At 47.5% G+C, this 13,599-nt stretch overlaps 1 protein-coding gene across 1 annotated transcript in view; it reads left to right on the top strand.

Moving 5' to 3' along the window:
- Nucleotides 1–13,599, top strand: part of GPAT3 (glycerol-3-phosphate acyltransferase 3) — a 395,920-nt gene that overhangs the window by 222,507 nt on the left and 159,814 nt on the right. The window contains exon 3 of the mRNA XM_085636576.1: nucleotides 7,171–7,468. Coding sequence (XP_085492702.1) covers nucleotides 7,171–7,468 — 298 coding nt within the window. The remainder of the gene's footprint in view (nucleotides 1–7,170; nucleotides 7,469–13,599) is intronic.

Raw genomic sequence — 13,599 nt, 5'->3', positions numbered from 1 at the left:
TTGTGTTAATATCAGGGAAATAAGCAGTAAAAATCAGCCCACCAAACCATAAAATAGGCCACAAAACAGACTTACCACTGGCCCACACACTGACCTGTAGGACCAGCCCTTCTGGCACTGCCAGATTGGCATATAAAGCAGTCCGGTCCCACCAACTCACCACAGCAGTGCTCATAATCAGTGATTTCTAAACTTTTAAACTGCAGGCCCTAAACACTTTGTTTAACTTGTTTTGTTTTAAAGGTCTGTTTTCCAGTATTGGTTCATTTGAAGAAAAAAAAAGAAAAGTGCTGGGGCTCTTGCCAGGGGGCAGCTTGCACCAGCCCATTTCTCCTGTTGGCGCCGCCTAAAACAGAACCATGAAAGTGGGGACAGGATGTGGCGTAATGGCTAGAGCTGCTGACTTCTGACCTGGGGATCCAGGTTTAAGTCTAGGCGTCGGCTCAATGTCCTGTGATTCTGGGCAAATTACTTAATCTCCCTGTGCCTAAAGTGCCGGAGTTGATGATTACTTCTAACAACAGGGGAACCCTACTCACAATGGAACCAGGGTAATGGTTATATATGGAAGAACAGTGGTTCCAGTGGATAATAGAAAGAATGAATTAAGCAATGAATACGCACAATGGCAATAGATTTGAAAGGACTTTGTGATGTCAGAGGACAAAATAAAATCTCTACACAGTTGAATCAATACAGTATTTTATATAGAGCAGTAAATAGTATATACACTTCTTTTAGATCACAAACGTAAAGAAATTTTTGTGCATAGTGTCCCCAAGTGAAAATTGGAACCAAAAAAGGGACTGTACAAAACCAAATTGCTTTTTAGACAAGTGGGTTTCCATAAATAAAAAGAAGAAAAGAAAGAACGACCATATAAATACACTTTTTCAACAGTCTACGTATGCAATGATACAGGCTGGATTGTGGTCTGTTCTATGTGTTTGACGACGGCGTTTCGACCCTCCTGTGAATGCGGGGTCTCTTCAGGACTAACGATGCAGGGACGTCTGGGTGTGAAAAAAGGCGCAGCCTGAGTGAAGTGCCTTCATGAAAAGTGAAACAAATGACTCGCGTGAGGACCCAGCCGGGTTCTCACGGAATGGGCGGCCGGCTCTTTAAAATACAAACAGGGCTGAAAAGGCTCCTCAGATGTATTGCTACAGCCGTAGCAATTGGATACCCCTTATCGATCTCAGCGTGCAGGGGTGAGATGGTACCGCAGTGAATGGAATTAAGGACGGGCGGACCAATCTCCGCGTATGCCGTTGCAGCGACGTGGATATGCTGCAGGAAAAATGAGCGTGCAATGCGCTCTTGGAGTTGATGATTAAGCACTGTTTTTCAGAAAGGAGTATGTGATCAAAACATTTGATCTCTTTGATAAACCTTAAATACTTTGTGTGGGGCCCATGTTTGACTAAAGTAATTGAAAGGGTAGCCTGCTGTAGCCTTAAGGCACAACAAACACTTTGCTCTGGGCATTTGCTGACAGTTCACCTCTATTAAGTGGCAAATCTGCAATACACAGGTAAGGCACATGTTTGCTTTCCCGTTTGTATCTGGATATGAGATCGTATGCATAGAAAGTATGCCCCACCTGGCTCCCGTGAATGGGGGGTGTGGCCTCCCTTTCCTGAGATCAAAGAAGAACTCCTTCATAGCCCTAACACACTTCTTGCCGGTGAGGTGTGACCTCTGATGCTCAGAAGAAGCCTACACTTGGCAGAGCGTCTCCCTGTTGTGCCCTAAGGTCAGGATAGGAGGTGGCGCACCACGTGCTGTGCTTGCTCAGGCTGGCTGTGCTAAGTCAGAAGCATACCCTAACCCTGACAAAAGTAAGGGGGGGGATCCGGCCCACTTCTGACCTCAGGAAGAGGTCTTCTGGCATTTTTCCAATCCTCCTGTGACTGAATGAAGGTTAGCAGGTCAAAAGCAGGGCCATCATAGGTAGATCTTTCATTCGCTAATGGCCCAGCGAACAGTGGAAGTGTGCAGGAGATTTCTTTTTGCCCCCCACACCTCCCCATCCTTGTCCGCCATGTCCTCGCCACTTCAAAATCTAGAGGGGGTAAATCCCCACATTTTATATGCCTTGCATTGATGGCCGAGCATCTGAATGTACTATATTTTATTGTGGGGATTGTTGTTTGTGTGCAAGTAAAGCATTTTTAAGTACAGTTTGAAGACATTTGTCTGCCAGTGCATGCTAGGTATGACGTCTGCCACCATAGACATCGAAGCAGTTGTGTTGTAACGGTACCAAGAAAAATGGCCTTCCGGTGGTAGAATACAAAAGTGGGCCCCTCACTCCTGAGCCCCGGTGCCACTGCATGTGCTACGTTTCTGCAGCGGAGTGTCTGAGTGGACCGTGAAATGCGAATATATGTGCCCAACAGATCACATGCATTGATTTGCGGACTAGTTTGGGGTGTGGTGTTCACCTAACTAGAGAGAGACTTCAGAAACTCAGTTCGTAACATTGTCGTTTGGTGTTTAATTCTCAGTGGCTTTGCTTGATTTGCAGCTCAGCGGTTCTAGCGTTCTTATTGAATGATTTTGATCACTCTCCTGTGCTATGCTTGACTGAATTATCAGTGTCTTTATTGCTGGCAGAGTTTGTAACACTTTAGAGATACATTTCCGTTCATTGCCCCTTGGAAGTGGTTTACATCTATAAAATATATATCCGATTTTACAGATATTGAGCGTTCACCGTGTAACAATTAGTTTTAAAGTGACTGGTACAGAAATGGCATACAGTATTTTAATTTTAGATATTCGGTGTTCGTTGTAAAGGTAATTTAACGTGTGTTGTCACATGTGCGTACGCCACTTTGTGGTTGCATTTTTTGATGGCATCACATTTACAAAATCCTGCCTCCCCATTGTTAAACATACTTTTCTTTTGTTTGGTAAGGTTTGGAGGTAAAGTTTAACCAAATAGAAATCCTTCAGCCTCTCTAGTTGAGCTCTGAAAAGAGTAAGCGTTAACCATAAACTAGGAGACTGGTACGCTTAGGACACTAAACTTCCTAATGTAATAACCATGGGCATCTATTATATGTGTTAAAATCCACACAACCCGTTGTAGTATAATTAAATGTAGTAAAGCAATTATTTAAAAGGAATAGCAATTTTAGTTCTCCGAAGTTGATATTTGGTTTCCATTTTGTCTCTTTAATTCGACCTTTTTGTTCAATGCTTATTACACTGTCTAGAACAGAAAATATATAATTGTGAAACATTTGGTAATCGTTTTTCGTGTCGGCAAGAAACGCGGGAAGGGAAACATGTGAAATGCGTGCTTTATGTGCAACCCTGTAATGGAAGTACACGTTCTAGTCTTTGCTAATACTTGGAAGGCAGACAGCTCCACGGTTGACTCCGAGCTGGCGCGGCTGCAATCATTGCAGGGACCAGTCCAAAGTTCACACGGCTGGTTTGAGATAACGGTGTGTGTAAGACTTCAAAGTCTTTATTATGTAATGCATTATAAGGACTGATAGATACATTATAAACAAAAGGTTGCTGCTTCCATAATTCAAGGTTTTACCTGATAACAGGATCTTTCACTTGACTTGTGCACACTACATTTTTTGTCTGGCTCATGTTGTCCTTGCGAGGTAAATATATAGAATCATATGATGTGGCAGATACATATATTAAACCCTACAACTCCACAACAACTACAAAAATGGCATTTAAGATTTTCCAACCTAGTATTCTAATTAAAATTGGAACAAGGGCACCTCATAAGGGATCCAGCTACAAATAGTTTTCTCCTTATTGCTCACTGGGAATCACTTTGGGCAACAATGTGTCTTAATAAAATGTTAATCTGTGGCAAAACTGACCTGCCCCTCTTTACGATATGCGTTTCGAAATAAGACTTCTCTAAATTCAAGTTGGCACTTGCTAAAATATGTAACTTAGGAGCATCAGGACATATACCAGGCAATAGCTTTGGGATTCTTGGAATCGACCTGGCTTAAGACTGAACATTTCTTGGGAGTCTCTCTGAAGTAACATCACAGTCCTTTGTGTGTTTTGCTCTTCAAGGAAAATCCCTTTTGCTAGATGCAGATTATTTCTCTCCATAAAACTACACCTAGATGGTGGTTTGTGTCAGTCTTATGACAAAGTCTGTGTGGGTAATGTCCCAGCTAGACTCACCGCTGCATGTGGCACAGCAGCAGTGAAGAGCCTAGAATGCTCGTGCTGGAGGAGCTGCAGCGGCTGATGCCGTGGTCCCGTGGTTAGTTCCTTTACCTGGTGTCTTGCTGCTTTTTTTTTTTTTAATATGTTCTTCCATCATGGCTCTCAACTTTGCTCCAATGTCCTAGGTTTTCTAAGAGTGGGAAGATACTTAACCCTCCTTTGAAGTTTTGGTCCAAATTATCAATACACCTTGGCCCTACATTGATAGTTGTGTCTAGGATAGGTCTTTAGATCGACCGCGATAAGATATAGACTTAGTAGAGCTCTGTGATCCTAATTTACACTTTCAGTTGTTCTTAACATGGTGCTTTGAGCTTGTCTAACAGTCTTTCTTTTTTTGTGAGAGTTTGGTACCAGTTGCTAGTTGATAGTGCTCAGGTTCTTTGTCTCCCTTATTCTACAATCTCTGGTTGACTCAGGGAAGCCAGCACTTGTGTGTCTTTTCCTGCATACTTACATGTAATCCATGTGGCACGCTCTTGTGGTTTGTACTAATGCATACGCTGCAGTGGAGTGACTTACTGGAATGACAGCAGCAGAAGCTGAATACAGCTTTGGTCCAGTTCCTAAACTAATATATATTTCCATCAACGCAACCAAAGAAGTAACAATAACTTTGTCTTTAGTCGGACTTCTAAAATAGTAGTGTTTTTTATCTCTGAGGAAGCCCATGGCTTGGTGGAAATATAGCCTGATTGTATAGAATGTGTCGTTAGATGCAGCCCTAAATCAGATGACCACCAACTCTGGAGACATTCACGCATTTGCTAATGAGGCATTTTTCAATGAGCTTAATTCCTAGCTCTTCCCAGGCTTCGGGTTGGTAGCAGGGCGGGACTGACCATTCTGCCGCTCTGTTATTTTGCCGCTAGGGTGTAGGGTAAGAGACTTCCTTCAGAGGAGGATAGCATGCCATGTCCGATCCGCGCATTTATGCCTCATTCCAGTTGAAGGTTTCTACACCATTTTTGCCAAGATTGATTTTGGTTTCACGGCTGTTCATCGTTGGCAGCTGATTTTTGCTTCCTCGCAGATGGTACACATTGACATGTTCTACCCCAATGTTCGCTGTTTTCTTTCAAGCACAATTTGCATTGTGAAATTCCAACAACATATATTATTGGTGCTCAAAAGTTGAAATAGGAGAAATTGCTGTTTTTGCGAAAATATTTCAGAAAAAGAGAGCTCTCCTGACTCTGTACATGACAAATATACACATGGAGCCCCCAAAACAATTATCTACTGCAACAAGCCATCTGTGTTAGTGCTCTGTACCTCTGCACGTTTCTAGACACAAGCATGCTTACAAAAAATGTTTGTGTCCATAGCTCAAGGATTTGCTGGGTTTTAACATAGGGCAGCCATCATCCATACTGTCTTCCAGCTGCATGGGCACACTCCTTCCTGCAATGGGTCCGGCAAGTCATATTGCTTCAAGAACGGACTAGTGCTAGCATAGTGCTGTACTAGATTAGTATAACATTATATAAAATAGTTTAATCTGCATTTTGAGAAAAAGTAGGTGGCCATGTCATATTCCATACAAAATCTATTGTTTGCATTTTCTATAAAACCTTTGACGTTTAGCTCAGAGAAATTGCATTAAAAAAACGGTTACTCAAAGTTTCTTGGAAGTGAACTCCCTTAAACACTCCTTGGGAAGAGCAGGCTTTCCTGGAGCACCAAGAAAGTACTGGAATATGTAATGAGTGTGATTTTAAATATTGTTTGTTTAAAATCTGCCTTTCAACCAGTTTGTTAGAAAAGTGTGCTCTAAAATGCACCAGTTCTGGCAAAACTCTGCCACCTGTTGAGTGGCAGAGTTTTTTCTTAGGCGAGGCTTGCCAGCGCTAAGTTGGCAAGTGCGAGTGAGAAATGGCATACCATTGCAAGATTTACTCAACGGGGGCTGTTGCAACCATTCACTGTGAGAAAGCTGCCGCTCGAGGAGAAAATCTACTCTAGTGGCAGCAAAGAAGCTGCACCCTGTGGCGCGCCATGTGGTGCCGTTCGCGCTGATTTTGCAGCACGGAGCAAGCTCTCCGACCTAAAAATCAGCACGAGTAGTGCAACGTCCGATTCCGCCCGCTCGCGCAACTCTGCGGAATCTCACCATGTTTTCATGTAACTCCGTGGAATTCCACGGAGTCACACTCTATGAGTTCTGCCTACCCCTCATCACAAGTTGTCATTCTGGGTAGGTTTGTGCCTTTGTTGCACTCTTGGGTTAAGCTTCATTAAACAGTTTGTCTTGGAATAGCTTACTGGTCTCTGAGTGCTTCCTTTTGTTTCAGAATTTATTGAGCTTCTAAGTTGGGTACTTGTGCGATTTCGGATTTTGTAAAATGTGAAATTTGTTTAGTATTAAGGTTTTCATTGGTCTGCGTTCGGTTTGCCTCAGAGGTACTCTACAGAGACAGTTAAGATCAAGTTTGGCTTAGACAGAGAATATACCCCTCCTCAGCTCCAGGTGTCAGTCTGGCTACTTAAGTACCATTTTAAGGAAATGTATACAATCTTACAGGGCGGTGGGCTCTGTCAGATCGTGGTATGAAAAAGCCACTCGTAGGGTCCAGACAACTACCATGTGGCAAGCCCTGATTTCAGGGCTCACTTTATTTTTTTCTGATTTATAAATCCTCCAATTGCTTTGTACCAGTTATTGATTGTGTTAATCTGAAACAGGCCTACGTCTTGATCACTTTTTGTAAATCTTTCCTATTTATTTTATTTGGGGTGCAGTGAACCTATTTCCTACCATGGCTTTTTTTCTCCTTTTGGTGGATATGAACACTTATTCTGCATATTTTGTTTGAAAAACGCATTTTCTCGCAAATGATGCTTTAAGTTGAATTTTTCGGGCATTTTTGCTCTGCCAATGCTCAAATTGACTATGATTTTTTTATGTCTAAATAGTAATTGCAGCATTTCTCGTTTTCTTTGAAGGTATTATCCAGCGAGATTTGTCCCCAATGGAAACTGAGATTGTAGGTCTAAGGAAAAGCAGAAGTGATCGCCTGCGGACCGGAGATTTTGAGCTGTCAGACGTTTTCTACTTCTCAAAGAAGGGATTTGAAGCCATCGTTGAAGATGAGGTCACCCAGAGGTTCTCCTCTGAAGAGCTAGTCTCCTGGAATCTTCTCACCAGGACCAACAACAACAACTTCCAGTTCATAAGCTATCGTGTTACCATGATTTGGGTGCTGGGGGTTATAATACGTTATGGCATCCTTCTTCCTTTGCGGTAAGCTGAAATTAGGAAGGTTGCTGCAAATTTTTTTGTTTTACAGTTTTTTAAAATATTTTCTTTTACTTTGTAAACTAAATATCACCAGATATTTCTTGTAATTTGGTGATGACATTTCTAAGTATGTCCTAAGCTTTCCCATTTAATTGCACATAGTTTTACATCAAAATATGGCCTGATAAAGTCTGAAAATTCACGAAATGAAGTAGTAGGCTACTATATTTCCTACACTTTGCTGCTGCTGTGCGCAATGAATATCAATTAGGTTTCTGTCACGTAGAATGCCAAACAGCATCAATTGGAACTGAAATGTAATATTTTGATAGAACAGGAAAGTAGTGTTGGTTTAACAGCAAGGGGCAAATGTATTATTCATAAAAGTGAAACATGACCTGTCTATTTCCGGTCAGAAGCCTCACCTCTGACATGTGTCCTCCTTCCAGACAATGCCTGCTGAGCCCTCTCCTTCTAAACTACACCCCACCCTCTGTCCACATCTGGTTGTGTAATATAGGACTAGAAGGTTATGAAATAAACCCCAATATTTCTACTGTTTGATTACCATCACTGTGCTCCACAACGTCTGCCATGACACTGGGATAATGTGTAGCCAGCACTGAAGTAAGCTCAGCTTTTCCCATTATTAATCACTCCTCCAGTGATTATCTGTGTCTGTTGCATTGCTTTGCTCCTTACAGGCACCTTGATGTGGGCTCCTAGAAAGTTTGATAGTTGTGACTCCCATCAATCCAGTGGACTCAGAGTAGTGCATCTCCTCTCAAATACTGGTGTTGGTGTGGAAGAAGACAGTCCAGAGTAGGGGCACTAAGGAAGCAAGAAATATGCCTATGTTGTGTAGACGTAGGATGAAGAGGGATCTTGGTCCATGGTTCATTAAGAGACAATAACTGTAGGGGTGGGGCTTAGCCCACAATGAGAATTGGTTACCTGTCACGTTTGTCTCCCTAGTTGATTGATTTGTAATATCTGAAAGAGACACGTTAGTGATAGATTCCTTACCTTAGAATATCCCCAGGCGTCAGACTGGATCTGGAAAGTTTTCGTCAGCAGTACTCCTGTGAGTCGGTAGGCGTCGTCGTACGGCTCCACGTACGTCGCTGGCATCGTAGCCACCGAGATGACGTTGTCAGAGCTACTTTAGACGCGCTCACGTGCGCTGACGTCAGTTCTTTCTTTTTCCACGCAGCACCGCAGATCCGAGAGAGAGCGGTACCCCTAGTTAAAAGTTTTAACTTGGTTTCTGACAACTTGTTTTTGTCGTGTACTTGACTCCTGGTGCAATAGGGATGCCCGGGTTTAAGTCCTGTAGGGCCTGCCGTCAAAACATGTCGGTATCGGACCCTCACAACGTGTCTCTTCTGCTTGGGGCACGCCCATGACTCCGAGGCGTGCCCCAATTGTCGGGCCATGGCGCCGAAACTTTGCGGGAGCGTTCCCGAAAGTTGTTGGAGGTCTGGCAGTTGGTTCCGCGAGCCGATCGAGGTCCTGATCCCGTGGGAGGTCCAGGGACCGGTCGCGGAGCCACCAGCATCGCTCGTCGGAATCGGGGGCAGGTAAGTCTAGGCACCATAAAAAGTAGAAGAAGCAACGTAGGGGGTGGGCGGTAACTCCCCGCGGCTCTGTTGGAGCCTCCGTCATTGCCTGCGGCCTACCCACCCTTTCCGGGCCTGCACGCAACTTTGGACTAGGTACAGGCCTTTATGTCGGCCTTGCGCCATTTGTTTGCCATGCCGGGTCCCTCCGGAGCGCCTTCGGGCTCCGCGGATCCGTCGGAAGGGTTTGTCTCTGTGCCGCCGCCTCTGGCTTCGGCTACTCCGGCACCATACCCTGCGGCGCTGCAGGCTCCGGCCTTGGCCCCGGCCCTGGATCCGGCTTCGGCGCCGAACCAGGACTGGTATCTTACCCTCCCATTCCATTTCTTGGAGGGGAGTTTATCCCATTTCCCAGGGCACCTCATCCTTACTGGCCTCTTCAGCAACCGGTAACGAAGGGGAATACTGGGACGGGTCTGAGGACCATCTTGCAGCTCAATGCGAGGATGAGCCTGAGTGGGAAGGCAATGTGGAGGGTCCAGTGGATCTGGATTTCTCTCCACACCCTGGTACTCTGTCCCCTTCTTCCGTGGCCACGGAGGAGGTTGGGACTTTTTCGGTGGTTTTGCGTAGGGCAGCTGAGGCTCTTAACCTCGAGCTCCCTTCTGTACCTATCAGGACCAATCTCCTAACTGAGGTCCTGCAGCCGCAGTCCTCCTCTGCGGAGCCGTTACTGCCCTTTAGTGAAGCGCTTACTGATATCCTGTTGGGCACCTTGATTAAACCTAACAGAGGAGTCCCTGTAGACAAGGGTGTGGCGCGCCGCCATCGCCCGGCGCCGGGTGATCCCAGCTTTCTCACACAACACCCGATGCCTGAGAGTCTGGTTGTCCATGCTTCTGCCTCGTCGAGTGCGTTCCCTTCTGCTCCTCCGGACAAGGGATCTAGGAAACTGGAGCAATTTGGGAAAAAGATTTTCACATCTGCCAGCTCTGGGTTGCGGGTGGTGAATACTGCGTGCCTGCTAGGCCGCTATTCCCATTCTGTGTGGGACACTGTGGCACAAGTGCTGCCTCAGTGCACTGTGGAAGCACGGGCGGTTCTCTCCCAAGCCATTACCGAAGGGAGAGATGCTGCAAAGTTTACTATTCATTGTGGGCTTGACACGGCCGATTCTCTCGGTAGGGCACTTTCCACAACTGTGGCGCTCCGTCGTTATGCTTGGCTCCGAACTACTGACTTCTCTGGGGATGTCCAGAACACCCTGTTGAACATGCTCTTTGATGGTACACGCCTCTTTGGTGATAAGGCGGATAGCACACTGGAACGCTTTAAGGACTCTCGGGCTAAGGCCCGGTCCTTGGGTCTCGCCACCACGCGTACTCCCTCTGGGTCCGCTTTTCGGTCCTTTCGAGGTCAAGGTCGTGGCGCCCAGGCACATTCTTTTCAGACCCGCAAGGCTGCGCAGCCACAGTCTCAGCACAGCTGCGGACGTGGGACCCGCCATGGTGGGTCCCGAGGACAGCGAACGGGTCAGTCCACCACCTCCCCTGCCGCCGCCGCCGCCTCTAAACCTTCCTAGTCCAGTGTTTCAGGCCCACCTGGCGCCAGTGGGTGGCAGGATTTGCCATCACCTTCCCCACTGGTGCTCCATAACCTCGGACAGGTGGGTTCTGCAAATAGTCCGAAGAGGCTACTCCCTCCCCTTTGAATCTACCCCTCCAGCCATGCCACCTCAGTACCACCGCATGTCAGGGGAACACTTGGCACTTCTCCAGCAGGAAGTTATGGCCCTCTTGGCCAAGGGGGCCATCGAGCGCGTTCCGATGCCAGAAGTAGGTCTTGGTTGTTACTCCCACTACTTCTTGGTTCCAAAGAAGGACAAAGGTCTGTGCCCTATCTTAGACCTCCGGAACGACAATCGCTTCCACCGGAAGGAGAATTTCAAGATGCTCACGCTTGCTCAGGTCTTGTCTGGCCTAGACCCGCAAGACTGGCTGGTAGCGTTAGACTTGCAGGATGCTTATTTTCATATCCCCATCCTGCCAGCCCACCGGCGTTACCTACTGTTCACGGTGGGCCACGAGCACTTTCAGTTCACCGTGCTCCCTTTCGGCCTTACCAGCACCCCTCAAGTGTTCACAAAGGTGATGGCGGTTGTCGCAGGTCATCTGCGCAGATCAGGGGTTTCAGTCTTCCACTATATCGACGACTGGCTGTTAAAGGCAGTTTCGCCCCAGGCAGTCGTCTCCCACCTCCAGACTACGGCCGACCTCCTGCATTTGCTGGGGTTTTCCATCAACAGCCGAAGTTGCACCTGATTCCCTCTCAGAAGCTCTTCTTCATCGGAGCAGTTCTGGATACGGTGCAGTTTCGGGTTTGTCCTCCTGAACAGCGAGTCCGGGGCATTCGGGCTATGATTCCGATCTTTCGGCCCTGGTCCTGGGTTTCGGTCAGGAAGACACTGAGGCTGCTGGGCCTCATGACCTCCTGCATCCTGCTGATCGATCATGCCAGATGGCATATGCGGGCTCTGCAGGGGACCTGAAGTTCCAGTGGACGCAGCATCGGGGGAACCTGTCAGACTACGTCCAGATCTCGGAGGGCACTGCACAGGACTTGCAGTTGTGTCTCACGAACCAGCGTTGGGTCAGCGGCAGATCCCTCTCCCTTCCCCAACCGGAGCACACAGTAGTGACGGACACGATCCTCCTGGGATGGGGTGGCCACATGGGAGAGGCGGAGATCAGAGGCCTCTGGTCTCCGGCAGAGTCCAAGCTCCATATCAACCTTTTGGAGCTCAGGCCGATCCTACTTGCACTCAAAGCATTCCTTTCCTCTGCCAAGGGGAGAGTAGTTCAGGTGTTCACAGACAACACCACTGCCATGTGGTACTGCAACAAACGGGGCGGGGTGGGGTTGTGGACCCTATGTCAGGAGGCTGTCCATCTCTGGACATGGCTGGAACGTCAAGGCATTTCCTTGGTGGTTCAACACCTGGCACGTACCCTGAACGCCAGGGCGGACAAACTCAGCCGATGGTGCATGTTGGATCACGAATGGCGTCTTCACTCGGAGGTGGTGCAAGGTCTCTTTCAGCAGTGGGGAGAACCTTGGTTAGATCTATTCGCCACCGAAGAGAACGCGCAATGTCAGCAGTCCTGCGCGTTGGAGTTTCCAAGGCGGCACTCGCTAGGCGACGCTTTTTGTTGCAAGTGGAGTTGCGGTCAGTTGTACGCCTTTCCGCCTATACCACTTCTGCCCAGAGTGCTGAAGAAGATCAGGCGCGACCGGGCCCAAGTCATTCTTGTGGCACCGGACTGGACTCGAAGAGTTTGGTATCCCGAGCTACTCAGTATGAGCGTGGATCCCCTGATCCGACTGCCTCTTGGGGAGGATCTCCTGTCGCAGCAACAGTGGACGGTCCTCTACCCAAACCTGTCCAGCCTCAACCTCCTCGCGTGGAGCTTGAGCAGCGACAGCTGATTCCATTTGACTTGCCTCCCGAAGTCTGTAATGTGATTCTGGCAGCCAGGCGTCCTTCCACTAAAACAGTATACGCCTGTCGGTGGAAAACATTTGTGACATGGTGCACAGAAAAATCTGTTGATCCTCTTGCTGCCCCTCTTTCTGAGGTCCTACTGTTCCTCCTTTCTTTGGCCCAGTAGGGCTCTGCTTTGGGCACTATCAAGGGCTACCTTTCTGCTCTTTCAGCCTTTCTCAGGCTGCCTGATCAGCCCTCTCTTTTCAAGTCCCCAGTTGTCAATAGATTTCTCAAAGGCATTACTCACCTTTTCCCTCCTATTCCTTTTGTGATGCCTCAATGGGACTTGAACCTGGTTCTCACATATCTGATGTGCGCTCCATTTGAGCCTCTTGATAACTGTCCTTTGCCGTTCTTGACTTTGAAACCTGTCTTCCTGGTGGCCATCACCTCCGCTCGGCGGGTAAGTGCGCTCCAGGCTCTTTCCTGCAAACCTTCTTTCCTGGCGATTCATCCGGACAAGGTTGTGCTTCGACCGCGTCCCTCCTTTCTACCAAAAGTAGTCTATACCTTTCATCTCGGGCAAACTGTAACTGTGCCCACTTTCTTTCCGCCTCCGCACCCTTCAAGAGAAGAGAGGCTCCACCGTCTGGACCCAAAACGTGCGCTCTCGTTCTATCTCAGCCGCACACAACAGTTCCGGGTGGATGACCAGCTCTTTGTTGGCTACGTGGGCGCCAAGAAAGGCCGGGCTGTGCACAAGCGAACTATCTCCCGATGAGTTGTCTTGTGCATTAAAGCCTGTTACTCTCTGGCTAAAAAGGTTGGGCCCATTCTACCAGGGCGACGGCAGCTACCACAGCATTGGGGCGCGGTGTCCCCCTGCAAGACATCTGTCAGGCGGCCACTTGGACCTCGTTGCATACTTTCACTAAGCACTATTGCCATGACAGTCAGGTCCGGAGAGACGGCTTCTTTGGCCGTTCAGTTCTCCGTGATTTTTTCGTGTAATCTCACTTCGCAGACCCACCACCGGGGTTGGTATTTCTTGGGTATGTATCCTAAGGTAAGGAATCTATCACTAACGTGTT

The sequence above is a fragment of the Triturus cristatus genome, chromosome 2_1 (genome assembly GCF_964204655.1).
Source record: "Triturus cristatus chromosome 2_1, aTriCri1.1, whole genome shotgun sequence".
NCBI classification, from domain to species: Eukaryota; Metazoa; Chordata; class Amphibia; order Caudata; family Salamandridae; genus Triturus; species Triturus cristatus.
The sequence above is the reverse complement of the archived record's forward strand: the minus strand, read 5'-3'. Positions and strand labels throughout refer to the sequence as shown.